Raw genomic sequence first — 23,066 nt, 5'->3', positions numbered from 1 at the left:
TGACACATGCTGATTGTATATAAAGCGGATAAAATGTAATCACATTTGAACTTTATACTAAAGTTGGTATGGTGAATCTGCATGAAGCCCTTGAATAATTTTTTGCAGGACCAGAAGTCCAGCAGTCCAATTATATACGTGTTGTATGCTGCCCTGAGTTACTTTCATGTGAGGTGGCAGCTATACAAATATGATAGATGGATGGATGGATGCAGGGGTGGGATTCAAATTTTTTGACAACCGGTTCTGTGGGTGTGGCTTAGTTGGTGGGCGTGGCTTGGTAGTCATGTGACTGGCTGGGTGTGGCCAACTCAACATCACTCACATTGAGGCACGCATCTCCTCACCTGGCCTCTCATGACTGTGGGAATGCTACAACAGTTGTAAGTGTGAAAAATGGTCATAAGTCACTTTTTTCAGTGCCATTGTAACTTTGAATGGTCACTCCACACAAGCAAAGTACCAGCAAAGGAGGAAAAAAAAAACTCCAGAGAAGTTCCTGAGACAGGAAGTCTAGTCCTGCCAAGAATGTAATAAGGGTTAACGGAGAGGCAGTTTCTGTAAGCAACACCAGAATGTTTCTTTCCTGCCTTCCTTACGGGATTAGGCCAGTAGTTTCTTCTAACAACCGGTTCTCCGAACTGCTTAGAATGTTAACAACCGGTTCTAGCGAATAGGTGCGAACCTGTAGAATCCCACCCCTGGATGAATGGATGGATGGATGGATGGATGGATGGAACTCTGTCTTCCTGTCTGTCTATCAGAAAGATAACTCTCCAAACAGAAAGGAACCAAATTTGGTATGGTGGGAAGCCAGGACACAAAAAAAGGATCAAGTTTGGCCTGGTACTATGGATAAAAAAAGTACAGCATTTTTTTTTCTGTGCACTCCTAATGGAACAAATCTCAGAATGCTGCCATTTTCTGAGCTGCTTTTCTCCTCTTTTCTGTTCATAAGACCTAAAGTGGATCATACACAGCCTTTCCCATGCTCATCTCAGGAATACAGACTCAATACAGAGTGCAGAAACATAACTGTAGAACCAATATGTTCTACAGTTGTTCACATATGTTGCACATATGTGGATGAATACATTTGTAAACTGATCAAAAAGCTTTGAAAGACAAATATCTTTCTGTTCTAAAGCTATTTATCTGCTAGTCAGACTTGTATAGCATTGAAGGGGAGGGGAACATGTTTTGGGGTTTTCTTTGCCAGAAGTGTAGAGACAAGTGGAGTTGCAGGGCACAACAGTTGATGTTCTGTGGCACAACATCAAGTTAACTTTGCCTTGCTGCCAAAACTGATTTATGGCTCCCCATTAGCTTTGACTGGATTTACTACATGCTCAAACTCAAATATTTATAAATATTTTTAAATGTACCTTTTTTGAAGGTACTGAGCATATTCCATAGTAAAGCCCAAAGACAAGAGTCAAACTTGTCTTGTAATTACATGAAGAATGTACTCATCCAGGCAATACTCTTATTATTCAAATATTTATATTTAAATAGTACATCACATTAAAAAGAAATATATTAAGCTGGAATTTACCAAAATAGAATAGTGTTTTATCAACATGTTACTGAAATTAAAATTAGTGAAGAAAGTATTAATAATGCTTTTCCCTTTTCAGTTTACAAGAAAAGTCAATGGGAGCAGCTAGTTTGCTTAACGACTGCGTGATTCACTTACCAACTGCAGTAATTTGCTAAACAATTGTAGCAAAAAAGGTTGTAAAATTGGGTGCAACTCGCTTAACAACCAACCATGTTGCTTAACAATGGAAATTCTGATCCCAGATGTAGTTGCAAGTCAAGGACTACCTATATGTCAAAAATTAAATGTAGTCCTTTGATAGCTCAGTTTGCATCCTTAACCACTGAAAAGACTGGATCATAAAAAGATAGTATCCACAGTATATATTTTGTCTTCCAGAGTCTCGGTATATTTTGCTTCCAGTAGTTCTGCATCACCTTTATATGCACCTGCAAGAGCAAAAAGATCTGATCATGTGTGCGCATATCCTTAGCAACATATCTTCCTTCGTTAAGAAAAATAGTTCTGTAAGTAGAAGGAACATCACAGAAAATGGGCTTTTAATTGTTAAGTCTATTTCAAAGGGAAGGAAGACCAAAGTTTATTATTAAGATGCTCCTTTAGTATGTTTCATTGTTGTCTATAATGTATCTGTGCATGCAGAATACTTGTAGAAAGGTTATTAGACAGTTATACTTTTATTAGAAAGTTATATTTTGTGGGGTTGATACTGGCTTAGATATCTCATCAATTTTTTGAAAAAAATAAAATAGTATTGATTTTTTTCAAAAAAAGTTATGGTTCAGAAATATTAAAAATGCTTAATATTTTTGGAAGAGGGAGAATAAATTATTAATTTAAAATATATTTATTTTATCAGTTTGCTTCAGCTTCAGTTCATCAACTTCATAATACTGGGCATATTATCAGAGGTATCTGATGAAGTGAGATGAAGTTCATAAAAACTTAAATACCTTTTAGTAAAATTAATCGTCCAAAAACATGATACTAGACTACTTTTGATTTTTTGCCACTGTAAACTAATGTGGCTCTCCTATAATATTTGAAGTAAATTCTGACCAATATCAAGTATTATGAAGTTATTATTTCTGATAATTTGAAAATATATTTCCCTTGCATGTAAGCTATTAGAGCAGGGGTGTCAAACTCGCATCTCATGGGCCAGATGCGTCACATGCTGGCCACCCCTGGTTGAGCAAAGGGGAAATGTTGCAATATGTCACATGACAACAATGTGACACCGCATGTTTGACACCCCTGTATTAGAGCTTTCATTTTTATAGCTGTGTCTTATTACATTTATTTTGATCAATTATAGTACAATTCAATTTCTTTTTCAAACATATTATCTATTTCAAACATATCCATTCCTGAGAATCTGACTTTTTTATCTATTAAATTTCAATCTGCTTGTGTTACTGTAACATGGGTTATGTGGAATTACTCTTTTGTTTGGCTCAGAAGCTAATGCTAATACGAAATGCAGTATCTAGTCTTTGGTATTAGGTATCAGCCTAACCCTAACCCTAACCCTTACATTCTCAAATGACTGCCAAATGATTACCGAATAATGTTTAGTGTTTTTCCTAAGACCTAAAAGTCTCTAAATATTTTGGAACCAGTTATATCATCCTTACATTGATTGACTGATTGATTATCCAGTTGATTTTGACTCCTGGCAATCATGTAGATTTTCTCCATGGAAGTATTTGCATAGAAAAAGTTTAAATAAATATATTGTAAATTACTCCAGCATGCACTATCTAATTCTTCCTATTAATAGTATGATTTGTTTTACAACAAAATGGGATTATTATATTTATTTTTCAGTACATTAATCTGTATGATCTTGTCTTTCTTTTTTTTTTTAAATCAAAGGATAAGTCAGTATTGGAAGAAATAGACGTAATTGTGAACAGTCTACTAGATGTATTACTCAGAACCATCTTGGAGGTCACAAGCTGCCCGCAAGCAGCAGGTTCTACTATGCGGCTTCAGTTTCAGGATGTTACAGTAAGAACTACAGCAGAAATACCTATCGTGAATGTTGAACTATTGATTTATCTCCTTCCTACTATGTATTCTTTTTTAAAAAAACAAAACAAAATTTGGGTCTAAAAATGTGTGCATGTATACACAAGTTGCTCCTGTTTACATTTGCTCCTCTTAGATTAAAACGTTGAAAGAACCCACATTTGAATTTGCAGATTGATCAGAAACTAAATTCAGTTGGCATGTGATTATTCTGAACTGAACTGTTAGGATACTTATAGTACCAGTATGTAGTATTTTCACTGATTAAAGGACTGATAATAAGTGTTCCAAAAGAGTACAGTGTATTGCTAACTTCTCATATTAGATGCAAATAAACATATTTTTTGGCAAATTATAGAGCTGTTACTATCTGTCAAGAGTGTGCAGTCTATGATTTTATGTTAGAGTTAGGACTGCTATGTTATAAAAGCAGTGGTGGGATTCAAATTTCTTAACCGGTTCTGTGGGCATGGCCAAATTTGTGGGTGTGGCTTAGTGGTCATGTTACTGGGTGGGCAGGGCTTGCTGACTGAGCGTGACTAGGTGGTCATGTGACTGGGTGGGCGTGACTTGCTGTCTGAGAGTGGCTAGGTGGTCATGTGACTGAGGGGTTGTGGCCAGGTGGCCATGTGATTGGCAAACCAAATATAAATGGTCCTTGCTTAATGGCCAGTTGCTTAGCAAGTGTTCTAATTTACAATTGACCTCCACAGAGCTACTTGACCTGTTTTTGGTTTTTGACAGTGATGAACACACAGACACGCACACGCACACACACTTATGACCACTAACAACATCCCACACAGACTTGTGACTAACGTTTTCTGTTTTTTGCCAATTTCCAAGGCCTGGGGAACCCTGGAGAGGGCAGGGCGGGGTCTGGGCAGCTACGAGGAGGGCTGGGCGAGGCCCATAGCATTCCAGATAGATCTCAGCTGAGTCAAGGAATCAAGCTAGCTGGTCTGGGTCCCCATTAAATTTCCTCCTGAACAGGGGCAGTTCATTGGGCTCTGCACATTCCTCTCCCTGTCTCCCTCTATAAGCCTGCACTTGAGGTGGCTGACTTTCCTCTCCAGCTCTAGCTCACACAGGAAGGGACTGCCTGCTGCATGGGGGTAGCACTGGCTGCCACTGTGGGTTCTTTTTTCTTCTGGTATGTAGAGAAGGAATGCTGTGGTCTTGTCTACAGCACTTCAAAAGGCCCTGTAAAAATTCCCCTCTGTTTTGGGTGGCCATCATCTCGAATGGTGGCCTGTTCAGATCCCTCCCTCAGCTGCTCTATGGATCTCCCCATCAGGTACTTATCTGTTTTTTTCCCCCTTCCAATGGAGCAGGTTTTTCCTGTTTGAAGTTTAAGAAGAGCTGTCCTCCTTCTGTATTTATGCTATCAGTTTCTGTTTGCTTCTGGCTGGAAGCCAAGCTTTCTCCTGATAGCCTCTGCCATGGCTGCCTGAATTTCTCTCCACGCACCCCAGATGTCAGGGAGCGATGGAAGAGGCTGGGACGCTGGCACCCCGGTGATTAATTATGAGAGTTGGCTATCTGTCGGGATTCCGACAGTTACTCCAATTAAATCATGACCCTCGAGCCACACTCCCAGAACTAAAGAAGATTTATTTGAAGTTAACCTTCTAAGCCAATTCTGAGATACGTAATTCACTGTCACCCTTGATCCTACTTTTCCCCCCTACCCCTCTGGGTGTATCATCCAATGAAAAACGTCCGTAGCCAAAAGTCATCAATCATGCTCTCCAATTAGATTTTTGCGCGGCAGAAGCTTCAGTCATCTAATCAGTCTTTGAAGAAAATATGAATGGAATGTACTTTCGATTCCCCACTGCTGCCTACTCTTTGAAACTCTTCCCCCTCCTATAATTGTTGTCAACCATAAAATGTGTATACAAAATGTTTTATGAGTTGACACTATAGTCATCTACAATGCCCAGTGCATATTTTGTTCCTCCCAAACTGGCTTGCATTGGCCCAGCTAAATCTGCATGCACCAGCTCTAGAGTTCTTGTTATCTGCCTTGTGCTACTCTTGCTCTCTAGGAATGCCTTGGACTTTGATGATTTGCATACTGCAGAGTCGAAATATGCCTTACATCCCTTTACACGAAATCCTGCATATTGTTCCATTTTTGAACAACTTTGAGGCTTAGACATGAACCATGCTCTGCCACATTTGCCAAATGTTTGTGCACATTGAATATTTTGTCTCTGAAACACATAAAGGTTATATTGCTTTATGCCCTTTGCACATATTTTGCCATTGTGCTTTATGAAACACTTCCCATTTACAAATGTGGTCTCAAATCCTTGCTTGTCTAAACTAGAGCCACTCAGCAAATTATGCTCCATTTCAGGCACACACAAAACATCATTGAACCTTGTTTCCGGATATGGAATTTGCACACTGCCTCTTCCAATGACTTTAGCTCGTTTGGCATTTGCCAAGGCTACTGCATCTCCAGCAGCTGCATCCATCCTGTAAAACAATTTAGAATTATTAACAATTGTTTGACTAGCCCCACTGTCAATCAGCCATTGATCTCTTCTATTGCGATAGCTGACTTTTGCAACAGCAGCCTGTCCATCAGCTAATTGTCTTCCTTGCAAACTGCTTATTTTGTCTTGCAAATAGTTTCTTCCTTGCAACTTGCTTCTGTGCAAACAGTCTCTCTTTAAATGAGTTGTTTCTCTACAAATGAAGCACCTCTTCTGTTGCTGGGTTGTAATCTGATATCCCCTGCTTCTCTTCTCTTCTCTGGAGACAGCCAGCCTGTGGAATTTTCCATTCTGCTCCTTGGACCTCCTCAGGGATTTCTCTTCCTTGTGGCTTTTTCTATAATGGCATTTCTGCTCTTCATCTAGCAAACAGGCTTTAAGAGCTTCCAAATGCAGTTCCTGCTCTTCAAATGGTGTTTATTTTTCCCCTGATTAAACACGCTTTCAACACCTCTAAATGCAATTCCTGCTCTGGTTTGCACTCAAACACTGCAGAAACAATGTCCCACGAGTCATCTAGACTGTTCAAAACCAAAAGCACTTTCTGAGATTCAGGAATCTGCATTCCATGCTGTTCTAACTCCGCAAACAAAATTTGCATGTGCACCAGATGCTGCTCAATGGATTCTCCTGGTTGCAAACTGGCTCTGTATAACTTTCATGATAATTGCACAATATTGCAGGCAGATACACTCACATATACAGTCCTTAATTTTTGCCAGACCTCCTTTGCAGTCTTTAAATGAGCTACATTGATAAACTTTTTCATCTTGTAAATTTAAGATGATATAAGCCATTGCATTATTATGCTGCCTCTGATCTGCAGCAGTTAAGGGCACTTGGATTGGGTTTTCCACACTATCCCACAGCTCTTTAGTTTTCAGCAAACATTACATCTTTGCAGCCCAAATAATGTAATTCTTCTGACCCAAACGAGGCAGAGAGTTCTCCTTAATTTTCTCAGCCACCCTGCAAAGCTTTTCTCTGTCTTGTTTCTCCTTTTAAAACATAGTCAGTCTCTCTCAGCTCAAATTAGAATGCAGTCTTTATGTGTGTTCTGGTTCTGGTTCTGGTTGGGCCCATAATCTGTTTGCAGCAGAAATTCCAGTCCAGAAAACACACAGATGACTGACTCTGCAGGATTCATTAAACTTCTTTTTATATAAAAATAAGTAAAGTTTACAGTATCAGTAGTAGATTCTTCCAATATGGAAGTTACAAAGAGCAACTCAGGAACTCAGAGCAGATGTCAGTTTCCATTCTCAGCAAAGCACACAAAGCCAAACCACACCCAGATTGTCAGCTCCCATTGGCTAGTCTTATCCACCTGCTGACTTTGTTAACCATGTCTCTGCCAGTTAATGAATATACTCTGACAGAACTACAAACAGAAGAGAAAAAGAAATAGAAATGGGCAGCCTTTATTTCTGGAGTGACTCAGAGGAGAATCCCAGAAAATGCTAGAAAATAACATTGGCTGCTTCCAATTTAATTTTCTTTTTTTTAGTGGAACTAAAGCCTTTCTTCAAATTTATTTTTTAAAAGCAGGGAGAAAGGAAAAAAAGAATATTCCAAGCAACAAAGTATCACTGATTTAATTAGATGTGCCAATCAAATCATTAAAAGAGAGAGTGGAAGTGAGGGAAAATGAGATTTCATTTGCATCTCTATGGTTCGCTTATCCGACTGTCTGAGCAAGTCGGCAGTCTGAGCAAGTCACTTTCAAAAAAAGCAATCCATGCACACCTCCAATGAATGCCCCCCTCCCCTCTTGGACTCATAGGATGCCCCCTTCCAAATCAGGAGGGGGGAGGCTGAGAGCAATGAGATGGGAAAGCTAAGTTTAGTTTAGTTTATTGTCATTGCACCTTGTACAACGAAATCAAACACCATCTTCAGTGCACATCATGACCCTGAAAATAAACACAAACACACATCCTTCACACTCCACACATTGAACCGAAACCCCCAACACCGCACCAACACTGCACTATACAGCAGAATTCAGTTGAGCTACTGCACTGGAATAGAAGCTGTTTTTCAGCGTATTTGTCCTTGTTTTTATTATTCTGTACCATCTGCCAGATGGTAATAGTTCAAAAAAAAAGGATTCCCAGGATGAGATGGATCTTTGAGAATGTTTTGAACTTTCTGAAGGCAGCGGGAACTATAAAGATCTCCCCTCCAAAGAGGGGAGAGGGCAACCAATGATATTTTGGGCAATGAAGTTAACCCTCTGGAGTGCTTTCCTATCTGCCACTGTGCAATCGGAAAACCATACAGAGGTGCAGTAAGTTAAGATACTCTCTATGGTGCAGCGGTAGAAGGTCACCAGCAGTTTTTCAGTTGTTATTTTCTGAGAAGTCTCAGATAGTATAATCTCTGCTGGGCCCTTTTGACCAGGGCTGCAAAGTGGGCACCCCAGGTCAGGTCCTCTTTTATGGTAACACCCAGAAACTTAAAACTGGCCACTTGCTCCACTCAGTCTCCATTAATAAGCAAAGGCTGGATGTCTGATCTGTTCCTAAGGAGGTCGAAGGAAGAAAGGAATCTCTGGAATTTCCTTCACGGGTAGCTCAGCACCAGCCACGATCCCCTTCATGTCAGCTCAGGAAAGAGGAGCAGCTGCCTTGTGTTTGCATGTGCACGCACACAAAAGAGAATTCCCTTTTCTCTCTCTCATCTCTCTCCTCCTCCCTTGTGCGGCAGGAGGTGAGGGCTGCCTTGAGTGCAAATGTGGCACAAAGGCAATTACAGGGCCTCTTTGCTCCTGCGCTAAGGCTCTAGCGACCGGGGCGGGGCCAGTCAGGAGTGGAATTTGGGGGCTCACTGAGCCCCGCAGTGTCTTAGCTAGGGGATCACCCAAGCCTCCAGCAGCCCACCCCTGTCCCTATGAGACATAATTATGAAGAAGATAGGGGAGGAAACGAGAAGAAACATAAAGGGTGGCATTGGGCTCTAGGAGAAGAGCAATATAACCTGGGAAGAAAAAGAAAGCTTGGCAAAGCAAGAGAACAAAGGAGGAAGCAGAGGCAACAATGGCTTTGTCACTCATTGAAAGAGGGTGGAGAATTTGTGGCACTGGATCATTCAGCCAGAGGTGAACGAGTGACCTCTGTGGTTTCTGGTCATGCATTAAAGGAATAATGCCACTTAAACAGAAGCTTCAGCCCAAGGTCATCCTTAGCACCAAGAGTTACAGTCCAGTTATCAGGGTCATCTGGTGGCAAGGAAGCTTTGAGACAAGTATGATGAATCCACATGCAAATACCAGCCACCTTGACAGCAGTTGTGGGTTGTCAGGAAAATGATAAACAGTCCTTTCCGATGCTCAGCCAGCGGACCTGAATCAGTCCAGGACTTGACAAGAACCCAATCACCTGGAAGGAAGGAGTGGAGCTGGTGATCCAACTCCAGATGGTTAAGAGCCTGTACAGCTTGGGAAATGGAGGAGACATTTTTAGCAAAAGATTGAACATAATCAGGGAGCCCAGGGCAGGAAGGGACATGGATAAAGAAAGAGTTTGCCATACATTAATTCAAAAGAGGAAAGGCCTAAACGTTACCTAGGGGTTATCCTCATGTGCAAGAGAGTGAGGGACAGTGCTTGGACCCAAGTGAGATGCATCTCTTTGAGCAAGTCTGTCAAGATGGTGTTTAAGGATGCCATTTGCGCATTCAGCATGGCCTGAAGATTGGGGGTGGTAAGCCAAATAAAGCTGCCAATCAATACCTAGGGCCTGGGACACCTCCTCAAAGAGCTATTTTATTTAATTACACATCTTCACACTAACTGGTGGAAGCCAGTATTGAAAATTTCCCAGGCTTCCACGTCACTATAATTAAAAGGTTCTCATTTTTCCAAAACAATAAGTCACATTGTCCAACCAGGATATGAAATAGTTTCCTGGCAACTTTGCTCTTCCTTTCTCTGGCTGAGCAGCAGTTGGAATGCAGCTGACTCATCGCCCAGCTATGCTGTTTTGGCGGGAGCTTCATCCACCTCAGGTCTCCCCCACTTCCAGTCCTAAAGTGTGTCAAACTGAATTCATACGATTCCACCACCAAGTTAAACTCAGGCTTGAGTTCACAAACATACCAAGGGGACAGGGGAAGTCTTCTGCCTCAGACTTTGCAGCATGGTCATCAGGGCATTTCCTTTGCCATGTTTACTATTATCCTTTCCATTGGCCTTTACATGCATAATGGCTACCTTGCTAGGAAACAAAACATCATCTAACAATCTTATTATTTCAGGGCCATATTTAACAGTGGTGCCATAGGCTGTCAGCAGCTCTTGCTCCTTTCAGAAGGATACACACCGCCAAAGGCGCTTACTATCTGTGAAAATATTTACAACTGTGCCTTCTGACAACTCTTAAGGCTTTCATCAAAGCAATAAGGTTGGCCTTTTAGGCTGAAGTTCCTGCAGGGTGGGCTGCTGCTTCCAGTACTTGATCTGGAGTGTCCACAGCATAACAAATCCAGCTTCTCTCCCTGATAAATAAAGCTGCTGCCATCTGTATACAGCTCCTTAACTGCATCCTCTAGTGGCTGGTCACCCAAGTCCGGATGGCCAGAAAACACCTCAGCAATGGTTTGGACACAATTGGGGTCAATGTCCTGTTCTAACTGGGGAAGAAAAGTGACTGATTTGAACCTGCCAACTCCATTTTAAATGGACATGGGGATTGTCAAAGAGGGCTATCTGATATCTTTCAAGGCAATTGGCTGTGAGCCAATAACCTCCCTTTGATGGAAGTAAATCTGGGATGGAGTGAGGAGTTTCTACTACAATAGGGGCACCAAAGGTCAATTGTTCAACAGCTTCCAATAGAAGGACAACAGCTGCAGTGGCCCAAAGACATGCTGGCCATCCATGGGCTACTAGATCCAAGCTGTTTTGAGAAGTAAGCCAGAGGACGTTCCCAACTACCAAAAAATCTGCGTTAGAATGCCAATTGCTCCCCCTACTCTCTGTGACAAACATTGTAAAAGGTTTCATGACATCTGGAATCCCTAGGTCTGGGGCTTGCATTAAAGTAGCTTTTATTTCTTCAAAGGTCTTCTGTAAATCCTTCGTCCATTCAAAATGATCCCTGTCCAAGTGTTTTGTTGCCAGGTACAGAGGCTTAACCATCAGAGAAAAATTGGGGATCCAAATATGGCAAAAATCTGCCATGCCTAAGAAGCTGCACAGTTGCCATTTAACGGCTGGTGGCTTAAGCAGGCACACAGCCTGGATTAATTCAGGTGACAATGTCCTGTTCCCCTATGACAGAATGTAGCCCAAATATCAGACCTCCTGTTGGACAAGCTGTGCCTTGGCTCAAGAAACCTTATATCCCCAGTGACAGAGAGTTTAGAATAAATTTAGAAGCCAATCACCCTCAGAAGGGGCAGCCAAAGGCAAGTCATTTATATATTGCAAGACTACTACAGTGCTATCCCCAACTGGCTGCCATATGACCAAATCTTTATCCAATATGTTGCCAAAAATAATAGGGCTATTTTTAAAGCCTTAGAGTAACACAGTCCAACAAAGCTTCCTATGCTGCCACTAGAAAACGAAAAGCAGCTGGCTCACAGGAGACAAGGGAACACAGAAAAAGGCATCTTTAAGGCCAACAACCTGAATATCAGGTAAGATGGGGGCCTAACTTCTAATCAAAGTGTAGGGGTTGGAGACCATCTGATGCAGTTTCACCGTAATTTGATTAATTGCCTGGAGGTCTTGACAAAAGCAGTGAGCCATCCAATTTTTCAACGGGTCAAATCGGCATGTTATATGAGTTTGCAATCTCCCAAATGAGATTGTAGGTGAGGAAGTTGGTAATGATAGGCTCTAACCCCTGCAAAGCCTCCGGACTAATAGGGTATTGGCGAATGGAGATGGGTTGTGCATCAGAGTGCAAAGGGATTTCCACTGACAGTGCATTTACTGCCTGTCTAGAGATTCCCGAATACCATATATCAGGGTCCATAAGATATTCCAGAAACCTGGGACATGGGATTGTGCCCTGTTCTGAGGAGATCTGAAGAGCCATTAGTTGCCATGCCTGTTTGGGAGGCACTGAGAGTTCTATTCGATCCTCTTGGAAGGAGATGATTGTTTGTAGTTTAGCAAGCAAATCTCATCCCAAAAGAGGCATCGGGCATTCAGGAAGGTATGGAAATTGGTGTGGAAGATGGGGTCACCAATAGAACATTCCAGAGGATCTAAGATGGCTGCCAATAACGACTTTCCTCCAGCTCATATTGCTTGCAAAGTCTCTGAGGAGGGGCATCCTAATGGACGATTGAGCACTGAATGTGAAGCTCTGGTATTGAATAAAAAGAGCACTGGTCTCCCCCCGACTTAGAGTTTTCCTTGGGGTGCAGAGGGAGTAGTATTGGAAAGGACAGGAAGGCAAAAGTCCCCCAACCCCTGATGCCCCTGGTATCTCAACCATGGGTGCAGAGCAACCTGACCTATTGGCTGTGCAGAGGGCATTCCCTGTCCCAGTGGCCAAGCTTCTTACATATGGTCTTGCCTAAAAGCAAAAGGCTGCAACTGCTGGTTTGGGGTGACCTGGAACCTGGATAGTGCATTCTTGCTGTCAGGGTTCCAACGGATGCCCAAATTAAACCATGAGCCTCAAGCAAAGTTTCAAAAGAAATCCAATTATTTATTAGGAGCAACATGTCGGCACATACCCAGATGAAGTCAGATCTCCCTGATGTAATTTATGGCCCACGTATGACCCTGTTTCCCCCTCCCCCCAGGGTGTGTCATAAATCTCATTCTCCAACGGAGCACTTTTGTGGGCTGTAGAAACCACGCCTCTCCAGTTGATCCTGGTAGCCTGCAATACAGCCTTGAAGAAGGTATGCGTGGAATGTGCTTCTGGTTGTGGCTGCTGCTCCATCAGTTTTCCCCTCCTCCTGCCTATGGCAACTTGAGAGCAGGCCAGAAATGCTTTACAAGTTGACATTTGTCTTTAAGGTGTCCTCCAACTTCTTACTCTCCTCTTCCACAAAGATCACTGCCTCCCCCACCCATTAGAGGTGCCTTCCCAAGAGCTTGGGCAAGAAGGACAACACTGCACTTTTCTTCTCTCTTGGCCCCTCGCTTCAGTCTTGGGTCTAGCACATATACTCTGCAGGCTACTTCCAGAAGCTTTTCTATTGTTTCAGAGGACAGGCACCATCAAATTTTTGCAGCTTGCATCTAATGTCTGGAGCACTCTGGCCAATAAAAAGCATATCCACCAAACAGTAAGTCTCTTAGGCTTCTGGATTCAAGTCACTGTACTTCCAAAAGGCCTGATAAAGGTGCTCAAGGAAGTCACTCGGGCTTTCTGAGGGCAGCAGGTGGATATCATATATTTTTTCTAAGTTCTTTTGTTTTAGAGCAGCAGTTTTCAAGGCGGTGACAATGAGATCTTGGAATGCCTTCAAGTGTTCATAATGTGGGCTGTCATAGCTATCAATAGACCACTTAGGGTCAGTTTCCAGAAAAAGGGCCTTTCTTTCCTCAGCAACTTTCCTTGTGGCAGTTAATACTAAATGTCTTTCTTCAGATGTAAGAAAAACTTCTAACATGGCTTGCAGGTTTGCCTAATTGGCGTTGTGAGTACGAATAATGGACAAGACCAGATCAGCATATTTATGCAGAGCTGCTATGCAGGAACCAAGCCAGTCCTTCCATGCATAGAGATCGGAAGTGGAAAAGGAGTTATGAACTAAGACCTTCTGGGTATCCCCCGCTTCCAATAGCAAGATCCCTTCTAAAGTGGGGGGCTTAAGGAATGGAAGGCTTAAGCCCCGGAGGGCAACATAGCCAACAATCCTTTAATATCCTTTTATTTCTTTGAAAGAGTTCAAAAAGGTGCATGATCTTTGTTCATGGCCCTTTAAGCAGTCTCCCATGGTGTCATGGACTCCTAAGCAGTGGCGGGATTCAAATAATTTAACAACTAGTACTTTGCCCGAATGACCACCCTGGATAGGTGTTGCTGGGTGGTCATGTGACTGGGTGGGTGTGGCCAACTCGACATCACTCATGTCGAGGGACACCTTGCCTCGCCCAGCCTCACCTTCCCTCTCAGCCACTCTTTGTCATGCCCAGCTGCTCACCTCGCTGGAGTGAGTAGTTTTCAAATAAAAAGAATGCTCGGCTTGCGCAAATAAATAACAAACATCTTGACTTCAGGTTTGATGCATCTTGCAAAGTATTGCTGCTCATTCTAGTCTCCTTTCTTACTAACAGGTCCATCTCAGATTGTAATTTGCTAAAACATCTATTGTCTTTTGCATCATTCTATGGGAGATTATTCTGAAATGTTATCTGTGATGTTTGCAAGCTTTACAAATTTGTTTCCCCCAACCCTCTTTTCACATGCAGTTCTTACAAGTTATTTTGACATTCCTTCCTCCTTTTTAAACGAAGGAGTGGGTAAGGCACTGGCCTAGAAACCGAGAGACTCTTGAGTTCTAGTCCAATTTTAGGCTTGAAAAAAATGGCTGAGTGACCAATCATGCTCTCCCAACCCAAACCATTTCTTACATTGTGGTTGTGGGGAAACTAAGAGGAGGACGGAATATTAGATAAGTTCTTCACCTTGAGTTCTTTATAAAATAATAAGGACAGGATAAATATCTAACAAAATAAGTAAATCATTTGTGAGAATGATGTCCTTCTAAAGGCGAAGGGGTGCTGACTGCCTTGTCACATGCCTTACACGACTGCATTTATTTCATTATTATTTTTAAACAAACTTTATTAATTTTTTTTTAATCACACAAACAAAACATAGGATAACATAAAATATCTTTTCTAGAAGAAACAAATAAACCATCTTATTTAAAAAGAAGATAATTCCAAATTATCACACTTCTATATATATATTTATCTTATCTAATCAACTTCATATCTTTTCAAAACTTTTCTTTATTTCTCCCTTTCCTTCTATTTAATCATATTTCTTCTGCCTTAAAAATGTATACTCATTGAATATATTTTCATTAGTATTCTTCCACATCCTGTCAGACTTAAACAAACATTACACAAAACATAAATACATAAAACTTCTTTTTGGAAGGCTTACCCCGAGTTAACTCTTTTATACAGACATCAATCAAAATTTATACTCACTTAATATACTATCTCATATCTTATTTAACATTCTCTATTTTCCATATATTTTCTCTCTCCTACTCATTCTTTTAATTCTATTTTATTTATTCCATCTCAATTAAATAATTATATTTGCATCTTTGGTCCGTTTTCTTTCAATCACCTTCTTATCCTTTCTATCTAATACAATATTTCTCCTGTAAACCCAGATGGAAGTATGACAACTTTTTATCTTCCCACTAAATAACACTTAAAATAATACATATTTTCTGTGCTGATTCTGCTCCGTATGTTCAAAGTATTACATTTCAAAATAGTAAAACAAACAAATAATATTGAGTTTGATAAATAATAATAAAACTAAAAACAAATAAAAAAGAAATATTAAATTTATAATATAGTAAAAACAATGTTTCATAGGAAATTAAATTCTATTATTAATTCTTAAACAATAAAGATAATATTTCATAAGAAATTAAACTCTATAATTAAATCATGACTTCCCTTTAATACATTTTTAAATCATATAATATTCTAATTTTCTAACTCAGCTTCAAATACTAATGTCTACAATGCATTCTTATGTACTTTTGCAGAATCATTTTTTTAAAAAATTATCTCACCCCTTATCTCTTGTTTAAAGCCTTTATGACTTCTCTTTCCTTTTCCCCTTTCTTTCTTCTCCATTCTAACTTTTTGACCCCCCGTCTCTCCAATTTCACTCTCTTAGTCTTCCCTCTCTGTTGTATTTCTCTTTTCTGTTGCTTTCTGACATCATATCGCTTTTTCATCTCATTTTTCTTTTTCTTGGTTGCTTTTTAAGTTCTAAGTTCATCTTTTCCTTGCCCCACTTCTGCTTTTCTTCCTCCACTAAGTGTGTTTGTCCATTAAAGATGGCTTCTTCTCCTTCATCCCAGCCTTCCTGTCGTCGCATTTCTTGATAGGTAGAAATCACCATTTCCAAAAGCAAAGATAGATCCAGAAGAGCCCTTATCCTCTTTTTCAGTTTTTGAAATTCCATTTGTAGTCCTTCAAAAGATAATGCCATTTTTTCTTTTTTTCTTTTTTAACGCAACCCTAATGTCTTTAGTCCCTTTTTTTTTAAAACAAAATTTCACACAAATCTCAAAGTCACAAAGCAAACCAAATCAGAACAAACAGTTTCATTTAGCACTTTCTTCTTTCTATATTTTCACCTCCTGGGGTAGAATTCAAATGCACACTTCCAGGATGATCTTCTAGAAGTCTTAATGTCTTTTAATCCTGTTCTTATAGACTCAAAGCAATCTCCTTCAGTACAATCTTATAATAAGTCTTTATCTCTTCCCTTCTCCTTGTAAAAATAAAAAAGAATTTTAAGTTTTTTAAATCCAATGTCCAGAAATCCTTTATCCCTTGGCTTTAAATTTCAAATTGAGTTACCTTCTGTGCCCAAGTAGATTTTCCAGATCTCCGTCTGCTATTTCTATGGGGAGGAGAGTGAAGGAAAAATTTTTTTCCCTTAACAGCTTTCACCGCAGCTTTCCGATCTTCTTTGGGAAACAATGTATCCTCAGGCAATTCAAACAGTTCAGTTTCCAGGGTATTTAAGAGTTGTTATTGTCTCGGCTCAGCCAGCACTTTCACTTTTCCAGCTTCCTCCAGCACAAATCTTACCCAGCTGCAGGCTTCTTTGTGACGGCCATCACTGACCGCTCCACCACCTTGGGAAAAAGGGGTTTTCCGGCTGGGGAGGGGTCTGCGACACCCCAAACCCCTGTCCGGATCCCTCTCTCGTCGGCTGTCTCTACAGGGCAGCCATATCCCCCAGACCCATTTGGATCGGGGCACCTTGGCAAGCAAGCGCAGCAGGAATCGCGGACAAGCGAATTCCTGCTGCCCGCCATGCAAAACCGGAAGTTCCCATTTATTTCATTTTTATCCACTTTATTTTTCTCTACTTTTTGGTTTATTCTTCAATGATGTCATAGCCTGTGAAATTCTCACATGCCAGGGTTATGTCTCACATGCCAGGGTTATGTGGGAAAACATCAGGTAAACACATCCATGTGACTGACAGGCAACGGCAGCAGAAATCACTAAGCAGCTACATTAAGACAGAAAGGTGGAGGCACTAGAGTGTAAAAAGCAGAGGATCTCAGGGAGACGAGAACTGAGATATCCACCTTTCATCAAACTGGCACAACCTAGTCAACTACAGAAAGGAAAGTCATCCCTGCTGCTTTTATGTGCTCTTTCCATTGGAAAGGTTGAGTTTATTTCAAACTGACAGTGCAAAAATTGCCCCAGCTCTACAATACTGGTGATCTTTTGAACGATCTTTCACTTCTCTAGATAAAGAGAAGTGCTGACAAGATTTAAAAAGCAAATTCAACCATGCCCTTTTTTCTGTTTAATCAATTTTGCCAAACTTCTCCCCAATAAAATAGCGCTCACAACTCACAATAAAATAGCACAATAAAATAGCATTGTTCCAATATTTGAGGGGCTCCTATAAAAATGAGGGGGTCAATTAATTTTCCCGAGCACCAAACGGCACAACAAGAAACAATGAATGGAAACTTACCAAAGAGAGAAGCAACCTAGGACTAAGGAGAAATTACCTAAGGATGAGACCAATCAACCAATGGAATAGCTTGTCTTCAGCTTACCAAATTTCCTTATAACACATTCAAGAGGGCTGATGGCACATCCCTTATTCTTACTCATCCTGATTATAAATTTTCCCTGGGATGAGCCCATGGGTCTAAGTCAATCACACCCCTTACATATCCTGTTGGGCCACAAGAGATCCACTGACCTCCCTTGCATTGTGAACACCCTAAGTCAACAGCACAACAGCCTAGCAGGGGGCCACAGGCAACTGAGATCAGTTTCAGGCCTAGACCTGGTCAACAGCAGGAAGTATATAAAAGGCACACAACACAAGCATTCACAACCAGTTAGAGACAAGAGTACAAGGTTGGCCCCTTTTATTTTCTAAGCACCTCCAGACATGGAGGGTTAGGTGCAAGTGAGGCCAACTGTTCCACCCAGCTCTGGTCAACGGTGGGATATAATTTAGGGGAGACAAATACTCTTGCATCACACAGATTACTCAAAGCACACATTAAGAGGGAAAGAAAAAAAAAAGATCTTGCTTACCTTGTTGTCAGCCCTCCAGAGTAGAAAAGGAATTAAATAGAGGCAACCAATAAAAGCCCTGGTCCTCCAAAATTTAGGACCTATGAAGAATCAAGAAGGGAAGCACCTCCAGGAAATCCCAGAGCACCTTGATGCTTTTCCCTTTCTGGCCTTTCCAAACTAAGTATCTCTCCTGGGCTGGCATGCCAAAAATGTTCTGCCAGTTTCAGCTGTGGCTTGGTATAAAAATAGACAGAATCCAGGTATTTACCTCTATAAGCTTTTTTATGTGTTTATTCGGCTGATTAACTGAATCAGCCTCCCTTAGCAAGGGACGAGCCTCCCTTAGCAAGGGAGAACCTTGCAGTCACATTGACACCCATATTTATATGTTTGCTACATTGTCCACTTCTCTACCCAGAAGCACTGGCACACTCCACCCAGACAAGCTGGCACGCTCTAGATAACATAAAGAAGTGCAGAAATAGCCATCCAGCACCCTTGGAGGTTGTCCAAGGATATTGGGTGTCATCTCAGAGGCTTTGGGTGTTTCCTGAGGAACTTTCTGTGACCTTGAAGGTCTGCATAGGCAATAGTGACATTGGCACATATTCCTCCTCAAGGCTTTCAATAGAAACATTAGATTCCTAGTCAACAGTAATGCAGACCATGGTCTAGCAAGCTGAAGTTTTGTTGATGACACCAGTTTTAAGCCAGTGATTTGTTTCTAAAATCTAAAATTCTAAAATTTGCTCCCTCATTGGATGTTAGCCTTTTGTTGGAAGTAGAGATGAAAACACTACGTGTACTTCTAATTCTTTAACTGTCTTCCCTAGTTGTTCATAATCTTGTTATTGTTTTCAGATTCATTGTTGTGTCATTGGTCCCCATGAGTAGGAGAAGAAAGGGGTAGTCATCTGTGGGGTTGATTATTTTAGTAAGGTATTCAGTTACATCCTTAATTTTTGCTCCAGGGAGACGATATATCTCCATAGATTGACTGCCTGGTCAGCAGACTATACTTTCTGTTACCCTAAGAACTGAATTTCCTATCACCAATATTCACCATTTTTTCCCTAGGGAAGTCTGGAATATTTTTCTTCCTGTCACAGGAATGCTGGATTGTGCCTCTTTTTTAGAAACTATTGATGAGTGCTCTTTTATAAGTGTCTGTATATTTCATTCCAGTGGGAGGCTACAAAAGTGATTGTTCAGTTCCAGAGGGGCTTCATTGGAGTGGGTTAGGATAGTAGAGGCAACTCTTGGTTGTTGTTTTCTTCTAAAAGTGACATGTTTCCATTGGTCTTGTTCTTTAGGTACATATGTAGACTCTTTTTTACTGAAGCTGTTTGTTCCCTACTGTGTTCAGTTTGGATGTATCGGTTTACTTCTTTATGTTCATATATGGGGTCATTTTTTAGAAGCTGTTTGCTCCCTATTGTGTTTTATTTTGGTGTAATCTTCTTGTTTAGGTTGGATTTTCTCACTTTGTTCATTAAGTTTCAGAATGGCTAGAGTTGCCTCTAGACCCTTTACTTTTTCTTTTAGTAATTCAAGTAGTTTACATTTGATACATACATAGTTTGGGTCTTGTGTAGGCATAAGCTGAAACATATGACACACTTTGCAAGTCACTATAGTGTCTTTTTTTCTGTGTCAAAAGTTATTTGGACATTCTCTTCATGGCCTTGGAAGTATCTGACATATGTTAATAAAATGATTCCTTCTAACTTATGAACTAGTGTTTCTTTCCTCACCAGAATAATTCCTATAGTTGCTAGGCTATTTTCAGTTGCTTTTTTTTTTCTTATATAAATAAATATTTTAAATTTTTATATTTTTGTAGTCCTTTATGTTTTACCTTTTTTTTGTGTGGTTTTTTTCCCCCCCCCGTTTTTTTTTTTTTTTTTAAATTTTTTAACCCCCCCCCCCCCATCCCCCCCCCCCCCCCACCCTCTTATAAATTTTTTTTTTTTTTTTTTTTTTTTTTTTTTATTTTTTTTTTTTTTTTTTTTTTTTTTTTTTCTTCTTCTTTTTTTTTTACTTAAAAACCAAAATCCCCACCACCCCAAAATTAATTTATTATATTTTTTTCTTTTCTTTTTTTTTTTTTTTTTTTTTTTTTTTTTTTTTTTTTTTTTTTTTTTTTTTTTTTTTTTTTTTTTTTTTTTTTTTTTTTTTTTTTTTTTTTTTTTTTTTTTTTTTTTTTTTTTCTCTTCTTCACTTTATAACTAATTTTAATATTCTTTAAAAAATTTAAATTATTAATTTAAGCAGAATCGTTCAAAAGGGGATTTCTTCTACTTATCTATTAAAAAATATATAGCAAACAATAGGGAAAAAAGTTCTTTTTTCATCCCTTCAGACTGTAAAGTTTTTTTAAATTTCTTTTAGGGGGAGTTTGTTTCATGTCTTTTATCATTATTGCGACAAATGACTGACGGACATTATCAGCAACTCCTCAACAGATTCAAGACAAGAGACGTGCTGAGAGTAAGTCTTTCTCTCCCCAGGATTATTTATTTATTTATTTTATAATTTGTGTGTCCTCTTGACACAGGGTCAGTGATATAACATATCAACCAGCACAGCTTTGATATAATGGTCAAAATAATTAGTAGAAGCAAATAACATGTTTGGAAAGTTCCTCTTAAGAATAATAAACAATAATATACTAGCTTTTTATAAATAAAGTTCTGAAACAACTTCAAGGAAAAACAAAAGAAGCCCAGTTGTTTCTTTAAAAAAAAGCATATTTGGGACAATCATGACATGTGTTGACTGAGAATCTCCATAGACATTTAGGTATGTATTTAAAGAAACAAAAATTACCCTTCCAGAATAAAGGAACAGGCATTGGAATAATGCAGCACTGATTTGTCTGGTCTATTTCTCACCTCCCCTGGCCCCGCCCTTTCTGTCCCACAATCTGCTTGTCTGCAGCTGCAACAGGCCAATCTCTCGGCATGTCCTGGCTTCCGCCCACCCTGCCTGCTTCTGCAAGGATTCTTCTCAGCCACAGCGCCTTGTGGGGACTCTTTGCCCTCCTGGTAAGGTGGGTGGAAGCCAGGGCACGCCGAGAGCTTGTCCCCGATTGAGGCCACGGGCAAGCGGACAATGGGACGGACAGGCCGGTGGCCAGTGGTAGCTGCCCAAAAACTTTTTTGCCCAGAGGGAGACAAAGCTTTGTCTGCTTGTAAAGCACATTCGCAAGCACATGAAGCTTGGAGTCTCCATCATTTCTCCATCTGGGCGAAAAGTTCTGCCACGAGCAGCTCCACTTGCGCATGAGTCTCGTCTCACCAGTAGAGCTGTTCATGGTACAACATGCCGAGGTTTGTCGCTCTGGTGGAGCTGCTTGCGATACAATGCCACAAGGCTTGTGGCGCCAATGGAGCCACTTGGGGCACAAAGCTACAAGGCTCATCCTGCTGGGTGGAGCCGCTTGTGTCAGAATGCTGCGAGGCTTCTTGTGCCAGTGGAACTGCTCATGGCAGAACCCTACCAGTCTCATCTTGCTGGTGCCACTGCTCGTGCGTGTGTTGTCACAACACACCACGCAGCATCCAGCTGCAAACAGCTCCACTGGTGCAATGAGCCTTGCGGTGTTGTGCCGTGAGTGGCTCCACTGGCACAACGAGCCTCAGGATGTTCTGCTGCGAGTGATTACTGGCTCAATGAGCCTCATGGCGTTCTGCCACAAGTGGCTTCACCGGCACAATGAGGTAAGTGGATGTGGGGCATGTGGGTACCCCCCCCCACACCACTGCCCTAGCTTGATTTTTACACCTGTGTCTTGTCCCACGTCATACAGCCAGACATGGGTAGGTCTTAACTAGGGCTTATTGTTGGAATAGCGCTTATATTATGCACATCTGGCTATCGCTTGTTTTCGGGATAGGTCGTATTTTCGGGGAAACGGTAGTATTTTCCCACATAACTTCTACTGCCTAACTCAAATCAGAACCTCATTTTATTATGACTTCATAACTATAATGTCATAATTTGGTTATGGCTTGCTGCCTCGAAATTGCATTATTTCAATAGTCCTTCATGTTGTGCAGCATTTTCAGTTTATGATTACATACTAAATGTCCTTGTCTTTGTTGCTAATGGCATATATGTTCCACAACTAGGAATCTTTTGGGTATGAATTAATGTGGAGAACTATAAAATGTATGTGTTCTGACCCAGCTCCCCAAACACAACAAACTCTCTGAACTTAAATCAATGATTTGTTTATTAGGAGCGCCAGCAATCCCAGAAAAAAGTTTCTTTCTCACAGCAAGTCTGTCCAGCAGGGAGATGAATAGTTGTCTGCTACATTTATTCATCTCTGTCCCCCACCTTTTATCTCCAGAGCTAGGGTGGGGCTTCACAGCAGCGGTGACTCTTCCGTCCCAAGGCCTAGCCCATAGATTTCCACTGCTCTCCTCTCCTCTGCCTTCTAAGCATCCACGCATCAGGCACTGGACCCAGCTGTTCCTCCTCTTCCTCATCAGCCAACTCGAGACCTGTGGGCTATTGACTCTCCATCTGAGGGCTGATGGACAGCCCAGGCTCCACATCTGTCTCTCTCTCTCTCTCTGCCAGTTCCATTCCCTCTTCTCCCTTGGAGCTCTCAGGTTGCCTTGATGCTGACCCTGACACTCACGCCTCCTCATCTGATTCGGTTGCTGGAGGGGCCAGCGACGGAAAGGCCACAACAGTATCTCAATTGAAA

The 23,066-nt window shown here is 40.9% G+C and overlaps 1 protein-coding gene across 4 annotated transcripts in view; it reads left to right on the top strand.

Moving 5' to 3' along the window:
* DOCK4 (dedicator of cytokinesis 4) overlaps positions 1–23,066 on the top strand; it is a 368,535-nt gene that overhangs the window by 194,168 nt on the left and 151,301 nt on the right. For all 4 annotated transcript variants that reach the window (XM_087969279.1, XM_087969278.1, XM_087969280.1 and 1 more), the window contains 3 exons: positions 1,940–2,067; positions 3,440–3,574; positions 20,738–20,836. In XM_087969279.1, the coding sequence (XP_087825405.1) occupies positions 1,940–2,067; positions 3,440–3,574; positions 20,738–20,836 (362 nt within the window). The remainder of the gene's footprint in view (positions 1–1,939; positions 2,068–3,439; positions 3,575–20,737; positions 20,837–23,066) is intronic.

This window comes from Notechis scutatus, chromosome 6 (assembly GCF_049901735.1).
Source record: "Notechis scutatus isolate UNSWTSFEM ecotype Mainland chromosome 6, rNotScu1.2, whole genome shotgun sequence".
In the NCBI taxonomy this organism is placed as follows: Eukaryota; Metazoa; Chordata; class Lepidosauria; order Squamata; family Elapidae; genus Notechis; species Notechis scutatus.
This window is presented reverse-complemented; position numbering and strand designations above follow the sequence as displayed.